Source organism: Panthera tigris, chromosome F3 (assembly GCF_018350195.1).
Source record: "Panthera tigris isolate Pti1 chromosome F3, P.tigris_Pti1_mat1.1, whole genome shotgun sequence".
In the NCBI taxonomy this organism is placed as follows: Eukaryota; Metazoa; Chordata; class Mammalia; order Carnivora; family Felidae; genus Panthera; species Panthera tigris.
Window position 1 is genome coordinate 41,908,733 of NC_056678.1, and position 16,867 is coordinate 41,925,599.

Here is a 16,867-nt window from a genome sequence, read left to right on the forward strand (position 1 = left end):
CAGAGACCCTATTTACCCCCCTTTCACTTTCCCACCCCTGGGTCTCAGGAGGACTCTGGGCAGCCTGCTGGCTGCTCCCCTGCCACTGACTGAATCATTTCTATATTTGGCCAGTGAGCCACGTGGGTGGGGAACCACTCCACTGCGGCTGCACTTCTGACAGCTGGGGGGTGGGGAGAGCTGGAGGCAGAGGCTACGGCAGCGGGCATGTGCGTTCCTTGGGAGAACTAAGGAAAGCGCCATCCGAGTGAGTGAGTAAGCCTGGAGGAGGGGCGTGCGCTGACATCTCCTTCTCCTCCCCCACGTTCTGGTCCAGGTCCTGTTTCCTGCCCCCCCCCCCCCCCGCCGCCATCCCCTCCCCTGGATGCCCTTCTTTCCTCAGCTGGTCCTCACCACAGCCTCTTCTCCCACAGACCACTGCCCTCCAGAAACGATGGGCGTCGCTAGACCCAGCTGGGACTCTGCCAGGCTCCAGCACTCAGCCTAAGGAAGGGCCCTCTTCCAGCCCTGCTCTCCCTGCCTGTCATGGCCACACTCGGCTGCTGCCCGCTTGTCTGGGGACATAGGGCACCCAGCCCCAGCCCTGAGAGGTTAAGCCAGGCCCTCTGGCTCCATTCCACAGGGGCACTCTGGGCACCAGGCCCCTTTCAGAGCAAGAGCGACTGATGCCATGGGAGAAGCCCCTGCCCACCTGCCCACTCACCTGGCGCTGCCTGCTCTGAGACCCATGCACTGGGTCCCCCTGGAAGTGCCAACCCTGTGAACCCCTCCCCTGTCCCCCGACGCTGAGAAGGCCCTGTCCACCCCCACCATGTGTGAGGTGATGCCCACAATCAACGAGGGGGACCCCCTGGGGCCCCCCCATGGCGCCGATGCTGACGCCAACTTTGAGCAGCTGATGGTGAACATGCTGGATGAGCGGGAGAAGTTGCTGGAGTCCCTTCGGGAGAGTCAGGAGACCTTGGCAGCCACGCAGAGCCGGCTCCAAGATGCCCTGCATGAGCGGGACCAGCTCCAGCGCCACCTTAACTCCGCCCTCCCCCAGGTAAGGCCTGATTGTCTGCACCTCCCCACATTCTGCCCCCCTCCCCACCCCCCCCCACCGAGCCCTGCTGAGCCCTGCACACTCTGGGCCCTCAGCTTATCTGCATCTGTTTGCGTATCGACAAATGGAATTCACAGAGCATTTAACTTTCCTTCATCTCCCTACATAAATCCTTTCCCTGTCACTCCCAAGCTCCTCAGCCTGGCATTGGCTTCATCTGGAGAAATGGATGGAATTTGATGCGGGAGAAAAACCCAGCCATAGCTGCCAACTGCAGTGAGCCCATGCGGTCACCAGGTGGCACCCTAGACTGGAAAGACACTTCCGCCTTGACTGATCCTCACCAGTGCCCTATTCTTGGAGGTGGTGGGTGGGGAATCACAGAGGGTGGAAATGGAGAAGCTTTAGAGAGCATCTAGTCCTCTTAATGCACAGATGGAAAAAACAACGGGTATCACATAGAAAATTCTAGGCAGAGCTGAACCTACAAGCCAGGGGTCTTGACACCTGTCTCATGCTCCTAAATCAACACCACTACCACTAGCAACGATGGTCATCATTTCTGTTTTCCGTGTACTAAGCACTGTGTGTGCGGTTTGCCCCACTAAATGCTCATAGCTATGAAGCTGGTACTGTTACCGCCATCGTCTCTGTTTTATAAACGATGGAGGTGAAGCTTTAGGAGGTTAGTCAGTTGCACAGCCTGTGAGGGTGCTGCTGGGACCGGGGAGGAAGCTCTGAGGAGCCACACGGCTCCCGACTCAGCCCCAGGCTCTTTCCCCACCTGTGGGGAGGAGAACTGAGGTGAACCCAGGAGGGCTGCGGAAATCTCCTACTGGGAGCTCAGAAGTGGTGGGGGGCAGAGTCTTGTGATGCTTCATCAAGAGGGATATGGAGCCCTGGGGAAGAAATGGCGTGAGAGGTCCTCGCTGACTGTGCATGAGGCCCCGAACAAGCCCTAGAATGAAGGAGCCAGTCCCTGGCCCTGGGGCCCACGGGCTATAAAGGAGATGGGTTAAAAACCCAAATGACCGGAAGACCAAGCAGGGGAAGAGAAGAGGGGCTCCAAAGGGTTGCTGAAATGGTGGTAAAAGTAGCCGCCTTTGGTGGACTTGTGCTAAGTGCTTTCCATGCGTTGGCTCATTTGGTCATTGTAGCAACACATGAGGGTGGCCTCTACTTGTGTCTTACAGATAGAGATGGAGGTTCAAACAGGCTAGATGACTTGTCCAGGGTCACACAGCTAATGGGGCAGAGCTGAGATCTGATTCCAGCCGCACACTGGGAACTTCAGGAGGGCAGGGATTATGTGTTTCTTGTGTATGTACTCAGGGACCTGGTACACGGTAGGTGCCCACAGTATTTGTGGTTAAACCATGGACTTCTAATATGGTGCTCTTAACCACTGTTCCAGACAGTTTTCAGAGGAGGGAGAGAATCTTCCACTGGGGAGTCTGGAGGGTCCCAAGGAGGTATATCCATTGAGACGGGCTTTGAAAGCTACATGTGATTTCATCAGGTGGTGACAGAGGGTCGGGCTTTCCATGGGGAGGGTGCCCATTGAGCAAAGGTGTGGAATTAGGATGGTTTGCTGGTGATTGGATGTAGCAGGAGACCCAGGTTGACCAGATCTTAGGGTATATGAAAAAGGAACCATGAGAAAGAAACTTGAAAACCAGGGTAAGAAGTTTATGTTCAGCGTTGTAGACAATGCCATGCTTTGGGAGATTATCCTGGCAGCAGTGTGTCAGATGGGCTAGAGTTGGGGAGGAGGCAGGTGTTCTGGGGTGGGGAGCCCAGGAAGGGAGAGGAGAGAGCCCTCGTGGTGGTGTCAGGGCATGGGGCTGGGGGCGTGCCGAGTCCTGCCTCTGGGTACGTGTGTGTGTGTGTGTGTGTGTGTGTGTGTGTGTGTGTGTGTGTGTAAACTAAGGAGTGGAGCAGCACTGGCACCAGGCCTGGCTTTCCACCTTTGGCCATGGCCTTGACAGAAAGCAGTAATCCAGGAACAGGGTTAGAAGTCTGAGACTTCTCAGGCTCTGGCATCCCTGGGTCTCTGTGCCCTTCCCAGAGCCCTTCTTATCCCCTGTTGCCTGATCTGAAGTGATCAGTGGGGACTGCTTTGGAATTTTTCCTTCCGTCATGAGTCCTTGGTGTGTGAAGGAAGCTTTAGGTTAGGACCGGGCTGCAGCTACTGTTCAGTCACTCCCAGACGCTGGGCAGCCACAGGGTTTGCGTCACCTCTCTGAAAACTTTTCTGGAATAAGGTGATGTCTACTTTAGTTTTTATTAGTATTTATTTATTTTTTTTTAGAGAAAGAGAGCATGAGCAAGGGAGGGGCAGAGAGAGAGGGAGAGAGAAAGAATCCCAAGCAGGCTCCATGCTATCAGAGTGGAGCCTGATGCAGGGCTCGAACTCAAGAACCAGAAGATCATGACCTGAGCCTAAGCCAAGAATCGGATGCTTAATCAACCGAGCCACGAGGCACCCCTGTGTCTAATTTAATAGGATATGATGGACCTGGAAATGTGAGGCCAGCTTCTCACCCCTGTGTGCTTGTCCTGACCCAGATGGGTGGGTTGAAAAGGTGTCTCATGGTGTGTGGGCCTGACAGCGTGGGAACAGGGCCCCTCAAAGGGATACTTTGAGCATGGTTACCCAGTAAGGCCAGTGCAAGTGCCCTGCCATCAAGCCCCGGGATGCAGCCCTGGAGTAAGTGAGTGGGGATCCCTAGGATGTGTGCTAAAGCCAAATGGCGGACAGAGCAGGTCTGCAGGCTGTTTTGCTCCCCTGTCCATGGATCCTTATTTCACCAGCCACCTGCAGCTTGCAAAGCCCTGGGGAGTGGGTGGGAGGGAGCTCCCCGGGGTACTCCCTTCAAAGCCCCCTCTCTTCCTTGACTAATATCTTGGGACCTTACCATAAGGGGAGACTCCCCTCCGTCTGTTTCTAAAGGATGCTGTCATCGGGTTGTTGGGGAAATAGAAATACAAAATAGGAAGGACATAATCAGGTTATACTGTTGGCTGGAGGGGCAGGGGGCTGCAAAGCAGATTCGGTGACTTTCTCACTCTTGTTTCCACCTCTGTCCCTGGTACCCTAACACATACTTGGAATGCATGGAGGGCGCAGAGATGTGGACCCCTCTAGGGATGCACATGCTGGCTGCGGTTTACAGCCCCGCAATACAGATGGATGGGGACTTTTCTGGGGGCAGGTGCTGGAAGTAAGGGACGGGTGAGACGATCCCACCATTGACGTGGGCATGCAGGACACTGGTTAGGGGGCAAATCCCCAAGCACTCAGAGGCCTTGGGGGTTTTCAGGAATTTGCCACCTTAACCCGGGAGCTGAGCATGTGTCGGGAGCAACTTCTAGAAAGGGAGGAAGAGATATCAGAGCTGAAAGCAGAGCGGAATAACACAAGGGTAAGTGGGTGACCTGGTGTGTGTATGTGTGTGTGGACCCCTTGACCAAGGGAGCTGGCATGGCCAGGGCCAGGCATACCCCCTGCCCCTTCCTAACGTCTTTTTGTCTTGTGTTCTGGGATCAAATGATTCAGCCGTCGGTGCTAGGCTTTTCACCTGTAGATGGGGGTGGTCATAGGAAGGTCGGGGTCCTGGGAGAGAGGCCAGGCCAGCTGGCTCGGGGCAGGTGTTCTACTGGGGCAGCAGGTATTTACCAACATGAAGTATTTCGGTGTTTTAACAGCAGTGCACATGGCTGTACTCCTGTCCACTCGGTGGTCATGTGGACCCTGCTCATAGCCCCTGGGGCACATGCTCACAGCCCTCCTTCTTGCCCTCCCCTGCTCCCTGCCAGTTGCTTCTGGAACATCTGGAGTGCCTGGTGTCCCGCCATGAGCGGTCGCTACGGATGACTGTGGTCAAGCGCCAGGCCCAGTCACCTTCGGGGGTCTCCAGTGAGGTGGAGGTGCTGAAGGCCCTCAAGTCGCTGTTTGAGCACCACAAGGCCCTGGATGAGAAGGTACCCAGCCTGGCCCACCGCGTGGCCCACTTCCCTGGGGCCTCTGTGAGACCCTTCTCTGCGATTTCTGCATCCTGTGCTTGGGGAAAACAGCCTTCTCGCTTCATAACTGGCCCCGCCCGCCACTACCACCGGCCTGATCTCCAGGTCCTCCTCTTAGGTTCCCTCTCAGAAATTTGCCTCTTGGCAGGTCCCTCGCTTTGCCTCATGCCCAAAGCTGGTGGATCAAGCCCAGGCTCCTCCAGCCTGAGTCCAGTGGGGTCCCTGTTTCTTCTTTCATCTCCCCTTTCCGCGGGCAGGTGCGGGAGCGGCTCCGAGCGGCCCTGGAGCGCGTTACCACCTTGGAAGAGCAGCTGGCGGGTGCCCACCAGCAGGTAAGCTGCCTGCCCACCGTCCACCTGCAGACGGCTCCTGGAAGCCACGGCAGGTTTACTGATCCGCCCCAACCTGTTCTGCACTGGATTTCTCCCACCGTCAAGGCTGGAGACTGGTCAAGGCGAGGCTGGGAGGCAGGGGACTCCGAAGGGTCTGGAACATACAGGAAGTTCTCTCCTCTTTGACTCACTGCCCTGGGGGCTGTGTCCTACAGGTATCTGCCCTGCAGCAGGGGGCAGGGGCGCGGGATGGAGCGGCAGAAGAGGAGGGGGCCGTGGAGCTGGGACCGAAGCGCCTGCGGAAGGTGGGTCATGGGAAACTGCGTGGCAGGGGCAGGTCTTCCGCCAGACGGGAGGTGAGGGCCCTACCCCACTTTAGTTCAGCAGAGCAAATGCTTGAATTAAATTTGGGACTTTCTCCAATATTGCCACCTCTGTCTCCTTCTTTCCCCCACCCTGCCTGCAATGAAACCTATAGATCTTGAGCGTGTGTGTGTGCCCAACGTGCTGCTGGCTCATAATAACGTTGTCCACTTGAATCGCTAGGTGCCGTCTACCTGGTGTGTCGGTGTCAGGCGAGATCCCTTCTCTCTCTGAGCCTTTGTTCCCCTAGTCAGGCCCCTTCCTAGGTTACAAGATTCTGAGACAGCAGAAGGTGGTGCGCCCTGAAATTGGAGGCAGAGCTGTGGTCTGCTCTGGTTGTGCTGTCCCTGGGGTGGGCCAGGGGAGTGGGATACCCGGGGCCCTGAGGACTGACTGGTGGCTCACTGTCCCTGGAGGATGACACGGGCCGGGTAGAGGAGCTGCAGGAGCTCCTGGAGAAGCAGAACTTTGAGTTGAGCCAGGCCCGGGAGCGACTGGTCACCCTGACAGCAACCGTGGCCGAGCTTGAGGAGGACCTGGGCACCGCCCGCCGGGACCTCATCAAGTCGGAGGAACTGAGCAGCAAGCACCAGCGGGACCTCCGGGAGGTGAGCAAGGCCCCCCGCCCCCACCCCCCGGCCCCATCTGGTTGACTGGGGGCATTCGGCACCCGGGAGGGGAGGTGCTTGGATGCCCTGGGGATGGAGGGAGGGCCGGACCAGGGCTGGGGGGTTTAAGACTAAATACTGGGTGGGCTCCACTGTGGGGAGGAGTGGCGGGAGGGATGGGTCAAGGTCAGAAACTGGCAGGGCGATGTGGGGAAGATACAGCCAGCCAGGTATTGGTGGGGAGGTGCAGACAGGATGGGAGTGGGGTGAAGCGGATGACGTTCCGTCCTGTCCCCTCCTCTCCTGCCCAGGCTCTGGCCCAGAAGGAGGACATGGAGGAGAGAATCACGACACTAGAGAAGCGCTACCTGGCTGCTCAGCGTGAGGCCACCTCCATCCATGACCTCAACGACAAACTGGAGAACGAGCTGGCCAATAAGGAGTCCCTGCACCGCCAGGTAACTCCTCCCGATGGGGTGGGGGCAGGCCTCGTACTTGACCCTGGAGGCCCTGGTGGTCATGCCGGAACCTCCCCTTGGTGGCCCAGGAGCCCTTGGGGGTCCTGCCGGTCACCTTAGGAAAGGGGAAGCCAGGCCTCTTGGGCAGCCAAGAACCAAGGTTGTCCTTTGCTTCTCTGGCCTGGCACCTGCTCTCTCCTGAGGCTGGGGCAGAGGGTCGGGAGGCTTCGGTGTCCCCTCTTAACTCTCCCCCGCCCCGCCCCGCCCCGCCCCACCCCGTGCTAGTGTGAGGAGAAGGCCCGACACCTGCAGGAGCTGCTGGAGGTGGCGGAACAGAAGCTGCAGCAGACCATGCGCAAGGCCGAGACGCTGCCGGAGGTGGAGGCCGAGCTGGCTCAGAGAATTGCGGCCCTCACCAAGGCGAGTGGGCCCGGGGCCCGGGGGTCTGCCCCTGCTTCCCTTTCCTCTCCCGGAGCTCTTATGGAGCCAGGCAGTGAGTGGAGACAGCCGGAGGCACGCGGCACCGGGAGCCAGGAGACAGCTTCCCACGGCATGACTTCACTGTCCGTGTCTGTCGGTTGGAAGACCAATCCCTGCCCTCATCACCCCGCGGGGAGGGGACAGTCCCCTGAGAAGGGGTGGAGAAGCCCTGGGAGAAGTAGATGAGCCTGCGTGGATGCAGAGCGTTTATCACTTACACTCTTGTGTTAATATTTCCTTTTGTGTGGGGCTGGAGTTGAAAAATTAGGACTATCATCTCTGGAAAGATGAATTCCGAGAGGAGATAGGATCAGAGGGGGTAGAGGGTGGGAGTTTAGACCGAGCTTTTTTTTTTTTTTTTTTTTTTTTAACATTTTATTTTATACTCGATGATTTTTCTTTTTTCTTTTTTTTTTTTTAAAGTTTATTTATTTATTTTGAGAGAGACAGAAAGAGAGTGCAAGCAGGGGAGGGGCAGAGAGAGAGGAGGGCACAGAGGATCTGCAGCAGGCCCTGTACGGACAGCACAGAGCCCGATGTGGGGCTTGAACTCACGAACCATGAGATTATGACCTGAGTCAAAGACAGATGCTTAACTGACTCAGCCACCCAGGTGCTGCTGAGTATACCTCTGTTTATCAAATTGAAGCATTCTGGGACCAACTCTGATTGCTTGAAGGTGGCGGCTTTAGGATTAATACAAGGCAATAGAGTTGTACCTGATGGGCAGTTAACTTTGTGGAGTAATCATTCTTAAGAGGTGTGCAGGCTGGAACATCACAGGATCTGGAAGAGCTGGGTAAATGCACAGACATAGGCATGGGGTGGGGTTAATCAAGAGAATTTAGGGGTGTCTGCAGCAGGCTGGATGCCTTCAGGGGTGGCCTCACTTGGGATCACCTTCGCTATCCTCCTGCCCACTGAGAGAAGGAAATCAGAAGTAAGCATCAGGCCCCCGGAGCCTGGGAGGACACAGGCTGGCCAGTGTGGCAGGGTGGCAGCTTGGGGGCGCTGCGGCGAGAACCTGCAGCCTGGCTGTCCTCGGGGAAACCCAGAACCAAGTCTGCTTCTGCCACCAACTGGCTCCGTGACCTGAGAAAAGTCACCCCCTCCCCAATCAGGTGTCAGTGTCTTTATCTCTTTGATGATGCCATCATCTCCATGATGATGGGGTTGGACTTGGTGGTGTCTAAGACCTTTCTAGCTCCTAGGGATGAAGTGCTGGGTTTAAAGTGCAGCAGAAGATGTCACATGTGGGATGCTGAGCCGTCAGCTTGAGTATCTCCCAAAACTGCCAGGAAGGATGGGCTGAACTGAATAATATGTTCAAATGACTCAATGGCGGCGGGGGTGGGGGGGTGGGGCTTTAAGGAAGGATTTCCTGACTGTGAGATGTGGGATAGTCTGGAATATCTAGTCAGCAGAGACAGTGGGGTCTCCATCTCTGGAGACACATGAGTGGAAGGGAGACCACTCTACTTTGGCTCGTTTAATTACAAAGATGATAACCATGGCTAGCATTTACTGAGTGTTGATTGCGTCCTAAGTGTTTGCCATGGATTATCTCATTTAGTCCTTGCAGTGGTCCAATGGGCATAGGTGCTGTTGTTATCCGTGTTTTACAGTTGAGGAAGCTAAGGCACATAGAGGTTCAATGACTTGCCCACACAGCTGGGAAGAGGGGGAGCCGGGATTCGAACCCAGGCAGTCTGGCTTGCATCTATACTCTTAAGTGCAGGCGCATCTGCCCGGAGGCATACAGATTTATGGTAGCTCATGTTTTCCGGTGGAGTTTTCTCTGAGAGCCTGGAGAGAAGTTACAGTCCATTGGGCTGTCAGCTCTGGGATTTTTAAGTTTATTTATTTATTTATTTTGAGAGAGAGCGGGCAAGAGAGTGAATATGAATGCGGGAGGGGCAGAGAGAGCAAAAGAGAGAGAGAGAGAATCCCAAGCAGGCTCCTCACTGTCAGTGCAGAGCCTGATGTGGGGCCCAAACCATGAGATCGTGACCTGAGCCAAAACCAAGAGTCGGACGTTTAACCGACTGAGCCACCCAGGTGCCCCTGGGATGTTTTAAGGCAGGCCCTGAGCAGGAAGAATGGGGTGGGGGAAACACCTGGCAGGGGGTAGAGAGTACTTGGGGAGAAGGGCAGTGGTGATGGCAGTTCTGCTCCTAGGTGAGAGGTCGAGGGCTAGGCTTCGTTGGTACTGAGGCCCTGATCCCCCAAGGGCACCCTGGCACTGGGGGATGTGGGGGCCTCAGCAGGCTGCACTGACCCATCCCTGCTTCCAGGCTGAAGAAAGGCATGGCAACATTGAGGAACACCTGCGGCAGCTGGAGGGGCAGCTGGAGGAGAAGAACCAGGAGCTGGCAAGGGTGAGGGCACCGGGCTGGGGCTCTCGGTCCCCCTCCCTGTCCCCAGGGCAGCCTCCCAGGATGGTGGGAGCTGGGAGGGGCCTGGCCAGGGGCAGAGCCATAGAGGGGCAGGAGGAGGTGGTCAGGTGAGTGGGCTGGAACTGGGTGGGGGGGATGGATGGCTCCCCGGGAAGGGCCTGGGGTGACCTGGTGCCAGGTGTGCTGGCTATGCAGGTGCGCCAGCGGGAGAAGATGAACGAGGACCACAACAAGCGGCTGTCAGACACCGTCGACCGGCTGCTCAGCGAGTCCAACGAGCGACTGCAGCTGCACCTCAAGGAGCGAATGGCGGCCCTGGAGGAGAAGGTGCGGTGGGACCCCGGCCCGAGTGGGCGGGGCTGCCGGGGCGGGGCGAAGGGTGGGTGTGGGTGGAGCCGGGCGGGTCCCGAGGGGAGGAATCGGGAGGTGAGAGGGTTAGGGGCGGGGCGTGTCCATTCCGCACACACTAGTGGACTGACCCCAGGGAGGCTGGAGAAAGGGGGAGCGGGAAGGGTGAGGAGGGGCGGGCTGGCCTGGGGAGGTGGGGCGGGGAGGGGGGAAGGTGCGGGGCGGAGTCCCTAGCTCGCAGCTCTTCTCCCCCAGAACACGTTGATCCAGGAGCTGGAGAGCTCCCAGCGGCAGATCGAGGAGCAGCACCATCACAAGGTACCCAGCTGCCGGCCAGCCCCGCCAGCCTGGGAGGGCCGGGCTTGCGGTGAGGAACACGCCTCTGTTTCATGCAGCTGCTCTGACACCCAGCACCACGCTAGTCCGGGCACAGACGTTATTTCACTGATCCTCGCTAGAGCCCGTCACGGTGGGTGCATCACCACCCACATGTAAAGAAGAAACGGAGGCCATAAGCATAGGGCATAGGGTGGGCAGCAGAGAGGCAGGGCCCAGGGAGAGATTTGGTGGGGCCCTCAAACCTGGTAAGGCAGGAGTCTGGTGATTCTGGGAGGATTAGGCACTGTGCCTGCCTCAGCAATGTCTGTGAGGTCTGGGCGGGCACCGGGCGCCCCTCTGCTGCCCAGCCTCCATTGCCATGCGTTTGTGTGGTGGTGAGGGCTCAGCAGGCCTATTCCGGTAGAATCCTTACCCAAGACAGACCCTCTTCCGGCCCTGCCCCTCTGCCTGCCCACTGCCGACCTTTCTGCTCCCTTTCCAGTTGGACCTCTTCTCTTGGTGTCATCTGTGAGCCTGGCCGGGGGCCCCTGGCTTTGGACTTTGCAGTACATTCTTCTGCTTCTCCCCAACTCTGCTGTCCTCTCTGTCCCTCTCTCCCCTCTCCGCCCCTCCCTGGTCCCACCCCCACCCCGGGTCTGCCTGGCACAGGGCCGCCTGTCTGAAGAGATTGAGAAGCTGCGCCAAGAGGTGGACCAGCTGAAGGGTCGAGGGGGGCCGTTTGTGGATGGCATCCACTCCAGGTACTGGAGCGCGGGAGGCTGGGCGTGCTGGGATGGGGTCCTGGATGGACCCTGAGGAAGGAGACTTCCTCCCACCAAAAGACCGCCCAGGACCTCAGGGGTCCTCCTCCTATCCAGGGTGGGACACTGAGGCTCCAAGAACTTGGTCAAAGTCACCTAGCTCACTTGGGAAGCTTAGAAGGAGCACCTGTCCTCTGAGCTGAGGGATGCTGAGAGGCAAGTAAAGGCAGGATGCTCCTTCCCCAGTGCCATGGGACACAGGCCATGCTGTTTTCCTTGACAGAGGGCATGAGGCCCTTGCAAGGGGTCTGCTGAGTTACATGCTCACCCATGTCCCACAGGACTTGCTCATGGCGAATGTCTGGTTCATTCTAGTTCTTTTGAGCCACCATCTTTAGGGCTCTGGAGGATTGTTGTTTGAGAGTTAAGGACCGCCTAGGTTCAGGTAGCAGGCGGGGGGCAGAAAGGCAGCATGAGAGACTGAAATGAGGCATTAAGGACTTCCTTACTGTTGGCAGTTGAGATGCCATGTCCACGGTTGGTGACATCCCTTTTTCCAAAAACATTTGAAGAGATGGTGAGTGGAGCTTTCTACCTAGTGTTTGAATTAGGTCCATGTTTTAGGGAACTACTGCATTTCCCCCCCACATTTTGCAAAGTCATTGACATTGAACTCAGACCTCAATCCTGCCCCTACTTCTCTGCCCAGAGAGGCAAGGTGAAGACTGAAGATACTAGTAGGTGATGCCACTTGAGGTTCATGGCTCCTGGCTGTTTTCTTTCCAAACCAAAGTGTCACAGAAGAGAGTCTCAGAGGTTCCCTTCGGTCGTGCTCTTGCCATATCAGGGAGATGGGGATCAGCTTCCCTGAAGGAAATGGTTACATGCATATATATGTGTGGAGGGGTAGGGTTTGAGTTAGGGAAAGGGACGTTGAATTTGAAGAAGAGAAGCCTGTGGCTGTCTGGAATAGTAGAGATGTAAGTACCATCTTCAAGTTCATCAGAAATTGTTGTATAGGAGAGGAGTATGGAGAGAAGCAGGGAGTGGAAACAGGAAATAGTAGGTGGGATTCCTCTGACTTCTTCCTTCCCATAGGTTTCTCAGAAGAGACCCCCCTCCCCCATAAATAAGACATGACTTAGAGTATACCAAGCCATTTGCCACTGCTTGCTTTCCTTAATGGTTGGGAATTCTTGGCTTTGACCGTAGAAATACAGGACCCATCATGGAATTGGGACTGAACTGCAGGGGAGGAGAGGGAGATAAGCAGAAACTCCCTTTTCCCTGCAGCTACCTTGTACAATCCGCTGTAGGCTTGCCCCGTCCCTTTGCCCTGGGCCCCCTCAAGGCTTCCAAATTGGGAAGGCATAGGGAAGAAGTGTCACTAGGGAAGGCTTCCAGACATTCCAGAGCATCATAACTGGGATTCTAAAATCTCAGAGTTGAAATAGACCTTTGGGGGCATCTCTAGCCCATGTCTCTGATACGGTATCAGGGTGTCCTGAAGTTTCCTGGGGGTAGGAAATATGCCTGGGTTGAATTTTGACTAGGGACTCTTCCAGATTATGGGGAAACCCAAGGAATGTTGCTTAGGAGAAAGCGAAGGAAAAAAGGCCCTCAGGATTAAAAGGACTTTTAGAGATCCTTCCTTCCAAAGTCTCTCAATGCCAGGAGCTCTCCCACACCATTCTTGTCAGGGCCCGAGAGCTGCTGCTTGAATAATTAGTTGATGGGGAGCTCAGCTTTTTAAATTTTTGTTTAATGTTTATTTATGTTTGAGAGATAGCCTGTGTGCGAATGAGCGGGGGAGGGGCAGAGAGAGAGGGAGACAGAGGATCCCAAGAGGACTCTGCACTGATAGCACAGAGCCCAATGCAGGGCTTGAACAAACTGTGATATTGTGACCTGAGCTGAAGTCAGACGCTTAACCAACGGAGCCACCCACGCGCCCCACCCCACTCCACCTTAAACATTTTTTTTTTAAATGTTAATTTTTGAGAGAGAGAGACAGACAGACAGCTTTTCTAAAGCCACCAGATGCATCCCAAGCCAAATTTTACCATTCGTAGGTGCTTCTTACGTTTTCTTTAAAAAAATTTTTTTGAATGTTCATTTATTTTTGAGAGAGAGAGAGGCAGAGCATGAGCCGGGGAGGGGCACAGAGAGTAGGAGACACAGAATCCGAAGCAGGCTCCAGGCTCTGAGCTGTCAGCACAGAGCCCGACGTGGGGCTCGAGCTCACAAACTGTGAGATCATGACCTGAGCCGAAGTCGGACGCTTAACTGACTGAGCCACTCAGGTGCACCCAAGATGCTTCTTATGTTAAATGGAAAGCTGCCTCCCTAGAACTTTCTCCCCTGGACCATTCTGATCCCTGGGGCACCAGAGAATAAATCGAATCTTGTTTACATGGCAGTCCTTAAACCATTTACGATAGCTCTATGCCTGCTAAGACTTCTCTTCGCCAAACTGAAGATCCTTTAACCCTTTGGACCTAGCGGGTGTGAGCCGGGGCACTCAGTCTTCAGGGCTGGCCTTTTCTCCCCCTGAACACTCAAGGTCGCATATGGGCAGTGCAGCGGATGTGCGGTTCTCCCTGAGCACAGCCACCCACGCGCCCTCAGGTCTGCATCGGCGCTACTCGGCACTGCGGGAGGAGTCTGCCAAGGTGAGGGGTGGAGGGGTGAGTGTGGAGGGGTCTCCCCAGGGAGTTTGGGGTCAGTTCAGCCGCGTGCCTGGCTCCGGTTTCACAGACGGCTGGCGTGCGGTGCAAATCCTCCCCCTCCCGTCCCCCCCCCATGTGGACAACAGCTGCAGCCGGGGTTGGGGCCACTGTCAGCTGCAACAGCTGTGCCCCCTCACTTTGGCCTCCTGGTGGGCAAGCGGTAGGGGCTGGCGGGCGGCCAGCCAGTCCCTGAGGCCCCACTGAAGTGTGTGCACGTGTGCCTGGGCGTGCAGGCGTGTGTTTCTAGTGGTCGGGGTGGGAGATGCAGGGGCGAGACGGAATTGGCAAGCTTTCTGGAACAAAAGCTGTGGTTTGTGGGGGAGTTGAGGGAGGGATGGCAGGTTAACTGGCCCTGGGGATGGCACCTGAAGTTTTCTGAGAAGCAGCTTCAAGTTCATGCTGAGACTGCCTGGGGAACTGGGGCGGGAGGAGGGAACAAGAAAGATAGGGGCAGAAAAGGACCAACTTCTTCTTTTTTGGGGGGCAATGTGATTCTTTCTTAGCCCCATAATGGTTAAGCATGCTTTGTCTTGAGCCCGGGCCCTCTACATGCTCTGAGGCACTACAACATACATGTAGAGAAGGGGGGAACTCCTAGCCTGATAGGGGAAGGTTCATCTCTGCCCTTAGGAAAGCCCTAGTCTGATGGAATCGCAGCCTGAATGGAGTCTTCTCATTCTCTCTCCCCTCACCCTTTGCTCTTTCTGTTTTTAAGAACACAGCAGGTGCCCAGGAGCTAGAAAGGAACCCTAAGGGAACCTTGGGGGGTTGGGTCCCAGAGGATGGGGTTAGGGCACCTCTCTGTCTCTGGTCCCTTTCCTTTTCTTCCCCTCCTCTTCTGGCTCATTCATTTCTGTGCTCTTTCTTCTTCCACGCCTTTGTCCACCGACGAGGTTTGCAGGTGACTTCTGAGAAGCCCCCACCTCTCAGGGTTGACTACAGGGCCCTGTGATGTGCTGAAACTCTGGGAGACACAAGGCAGTCAGGACTGCTTGGTTTCTCTTGTCGCCTGGGTCTGGTTACTCTTGGAGAGTTCGTGTTAATAGAAAGGGATAGCCTACATACGGTGCTTACTTTGTGTCAGACGCCGTGCTAAGTGCCTCACGTGCATTTCCTCACTCAGTTCTCATAATTACTTGCAAAGTAGGTTCTACTACTATCCCTGTTGTACAGACGAAGAAACTGAGGCACAGAGAGGTGACACAGCTTTACCACAGTTGCCCGGCAGGTTTCAAAGCAAGGCAGTCTCTCTCTGGAATCTGTGCCTAACCACTCGGCCACTCTGGCTCCTTGAATTGGAGTATTATGTCTTAGACTTTAACAGGCACATAAACCACCTGGGAATCTGGTTAAAATGCAGACTCTGAATCATTAAGGCCGGGGGCGGGGCCTGAGATTTTGCACTTCTAACAAGTCCCCCGGAGATGCCAGTGCTGCTGGTACAGGTGGGGAGGGTCCTGCTCCTCAGCCCGTCTGTTGTGTCTTATTACTACCCTTCTCCCCTCCTTTGCTAAGGGCTGGGAGCCCTCTCCACTGCCTGGGGTGCTGGCGCCCACAGCCACCCCTGCCTTTGACAGCGACCCTGAGATCTCCGACGTGGATGAGGATGAGCCAGGGGGTCTGGTGGGCTCCGTGGATGTTGTCTCTCCCAGCGGCCACTCGGACGCCCAGACCCTGGCCATGATGCTCCAGGAGCAGCTGGATGCCATCAACGAGGAGATCAGGTTAGGGCAGGGGTGGAGGGTCTGGGAGGTACCTTGAAGGACAGGGGCCCCTTTGGGTTTGGGCACTGCAGGAAAAATTCTTCATGTATTTGCTTGTCTCCAACAGCTGCACCTTCGAGTGCTTGGTCTAGGGACTCTGTGTGTGTGTGTGTGTGTGTGGTGGGGGGGGTCTCAGGTCCACTACTGGACGGAGAGGGGTGGGGTCTTAGACTGACTTCTCAGACTTCATTTCCCCTCCTAGGGCTTGGGAGGCTGTGTTCCTGCAGCTAAATGTCATCGCTAAGAGCCTAGCTCCCACTTACTGAGGTCACCTCAGGGTGAGAGCTTTGTATAAATGCTGCTGTCAGTCTCACTAGCCTCCGGGGGAAGCAGCATTATTTCCATGTTACAGACAACGGAACGGAAACCAGACAGGTTAAGTGATTTGCCCAAAACCACAGAGTAAGTGGCAGAACCAGGATTCAAACTCAGGTCTACACTCAGTGCACTGTAGCATGTCTTCCATCCCTAACAAGACATCAAGCGGAAACCAGTGGCGGGGAAAGTTATCAAGCCCTGAACTTTACCCTGCCTTTGTAGGGGGGCTATTAATGTTTATCACCAACGGCAAGGGAGAATCTGAGCCCGAGTGCATCAGAGCTTTAGAGGGCTATCGGGGGCATCTGGTTCCGTGGTTCCCACACTTTTGGATTTCACAGACCAGTTAAAAGGAAAACATCATAACACATACACACACACACACACACACACACACACACACACACACACATATAGGGCCGCCAACTTTTATTCTGCAAAGGCAATCAGGAATGGTAGCTGCTGTTTCCTATCACAACCATTGTACAAAAGAAAGGGCGTTTTAACATTCCCTAGTGTCAGAAGACACTCTCAGGATAAAGACAAGCCCTGCTCCCGGAGGACAGAAGGCATGTTACGTCAGCGCGCGTGTGTGAGAGTGCGCACGCGCTCCCCCTCCCCCGGCCCCCCACCCCCCCATGGTCATCAGTTTTCTCATTTTTCTGTAGAACAGGGAAAACTCCTTCGGGGTCATTGTCAGTTAAAGGACAATGGGTTTGGGGAGGGACCTGGGTTTGGGAACTGCTGGCTCAGACCCCTCCTGACATTGGGGATATGGGGAAACTGAGGCCGGAGAGCCTGACTCAGGGTTGCCCGCATAGTTAGTGGTAGGTCAAGAATTCTGCCTCCCAGGATGGCTTGTATGCCACTGACTACATGCCTCCTTTTCCCGCAACTTCTTTTGGTAAACCAGGGAGTTTTG

General features: G+C 55.7%; 1 protein-coding gene across 3 annotated transcripts in view; it reads left to right on the forward strand.

The window, feature by feature from the left end:
• The first annotated feature begins 562 nt into the window (after positions 1 to 562).
• PPFIA4 (PTPRF interacting protein alpha 4) overlaps positions 563 to 16,867 on the forward strand; it is a 38,388-nt gene continuing 22,083 nt past the window's right edge. For 2 of the 3 annotated variants that reach the window (XR_006213995.1, XM_042976352.1), the window contains exons 1-12: positions 563 to 1,045; positions 4,369 to 4,470; positions 4,865 to 5,029; positions 5,329 to 5,403; positions 5,619 to 5,708; positions 6,183 to 6,374; positions 6,686 to 6,832; positions 7,118 to 7,252; positions 9,607 to 9,690; positions 9,904 to 10,035; positions 10,312 to 10,374; positions 15,380 to 15,588. Coding sequence is in view for 2 of the 3 variants with exons in the window: in XM_042976352.1 (XP_042832286.1) it covers positions 812 to 1,045; positions 4,369 to 4,470; positions 4,865 to 5,029; positions 5,329 to 5,403; positions 5,619 to 5,708; positions 6,183 to 6,374; positions 6,686 to 6,832; positions 7,118 to 7,252; positions 9,607 to 9,690; positions 9,904 to 10,035; positions 10,312 to 10,374; positions 15,380 to 15,588 (1,628 nt within the window). In the remaining variant the exon portion in view is untranslated. Of the gene's footprint in view, positions 1,046 to 4,368; positions 4,471 to 4,864; positions 5,030 to 5,328; positions 5,404 to 5,618; positions 5,709 to 6,182; positions 6,375 to 6,685; positions 6,833 to 7,117; positions 7,253 to 9,606; positions 9,691 to 9,903; positions 10,036 to 10,311; positions 10,375 to 11,043; positions 11,136 to 13,698; positions 13,808 to 15,379; positions 15,589 to 16,867 lie in introns of all 3 variants that reach the window. The other variant, XM_042976353.1, reaches the window with a different exon arrangement.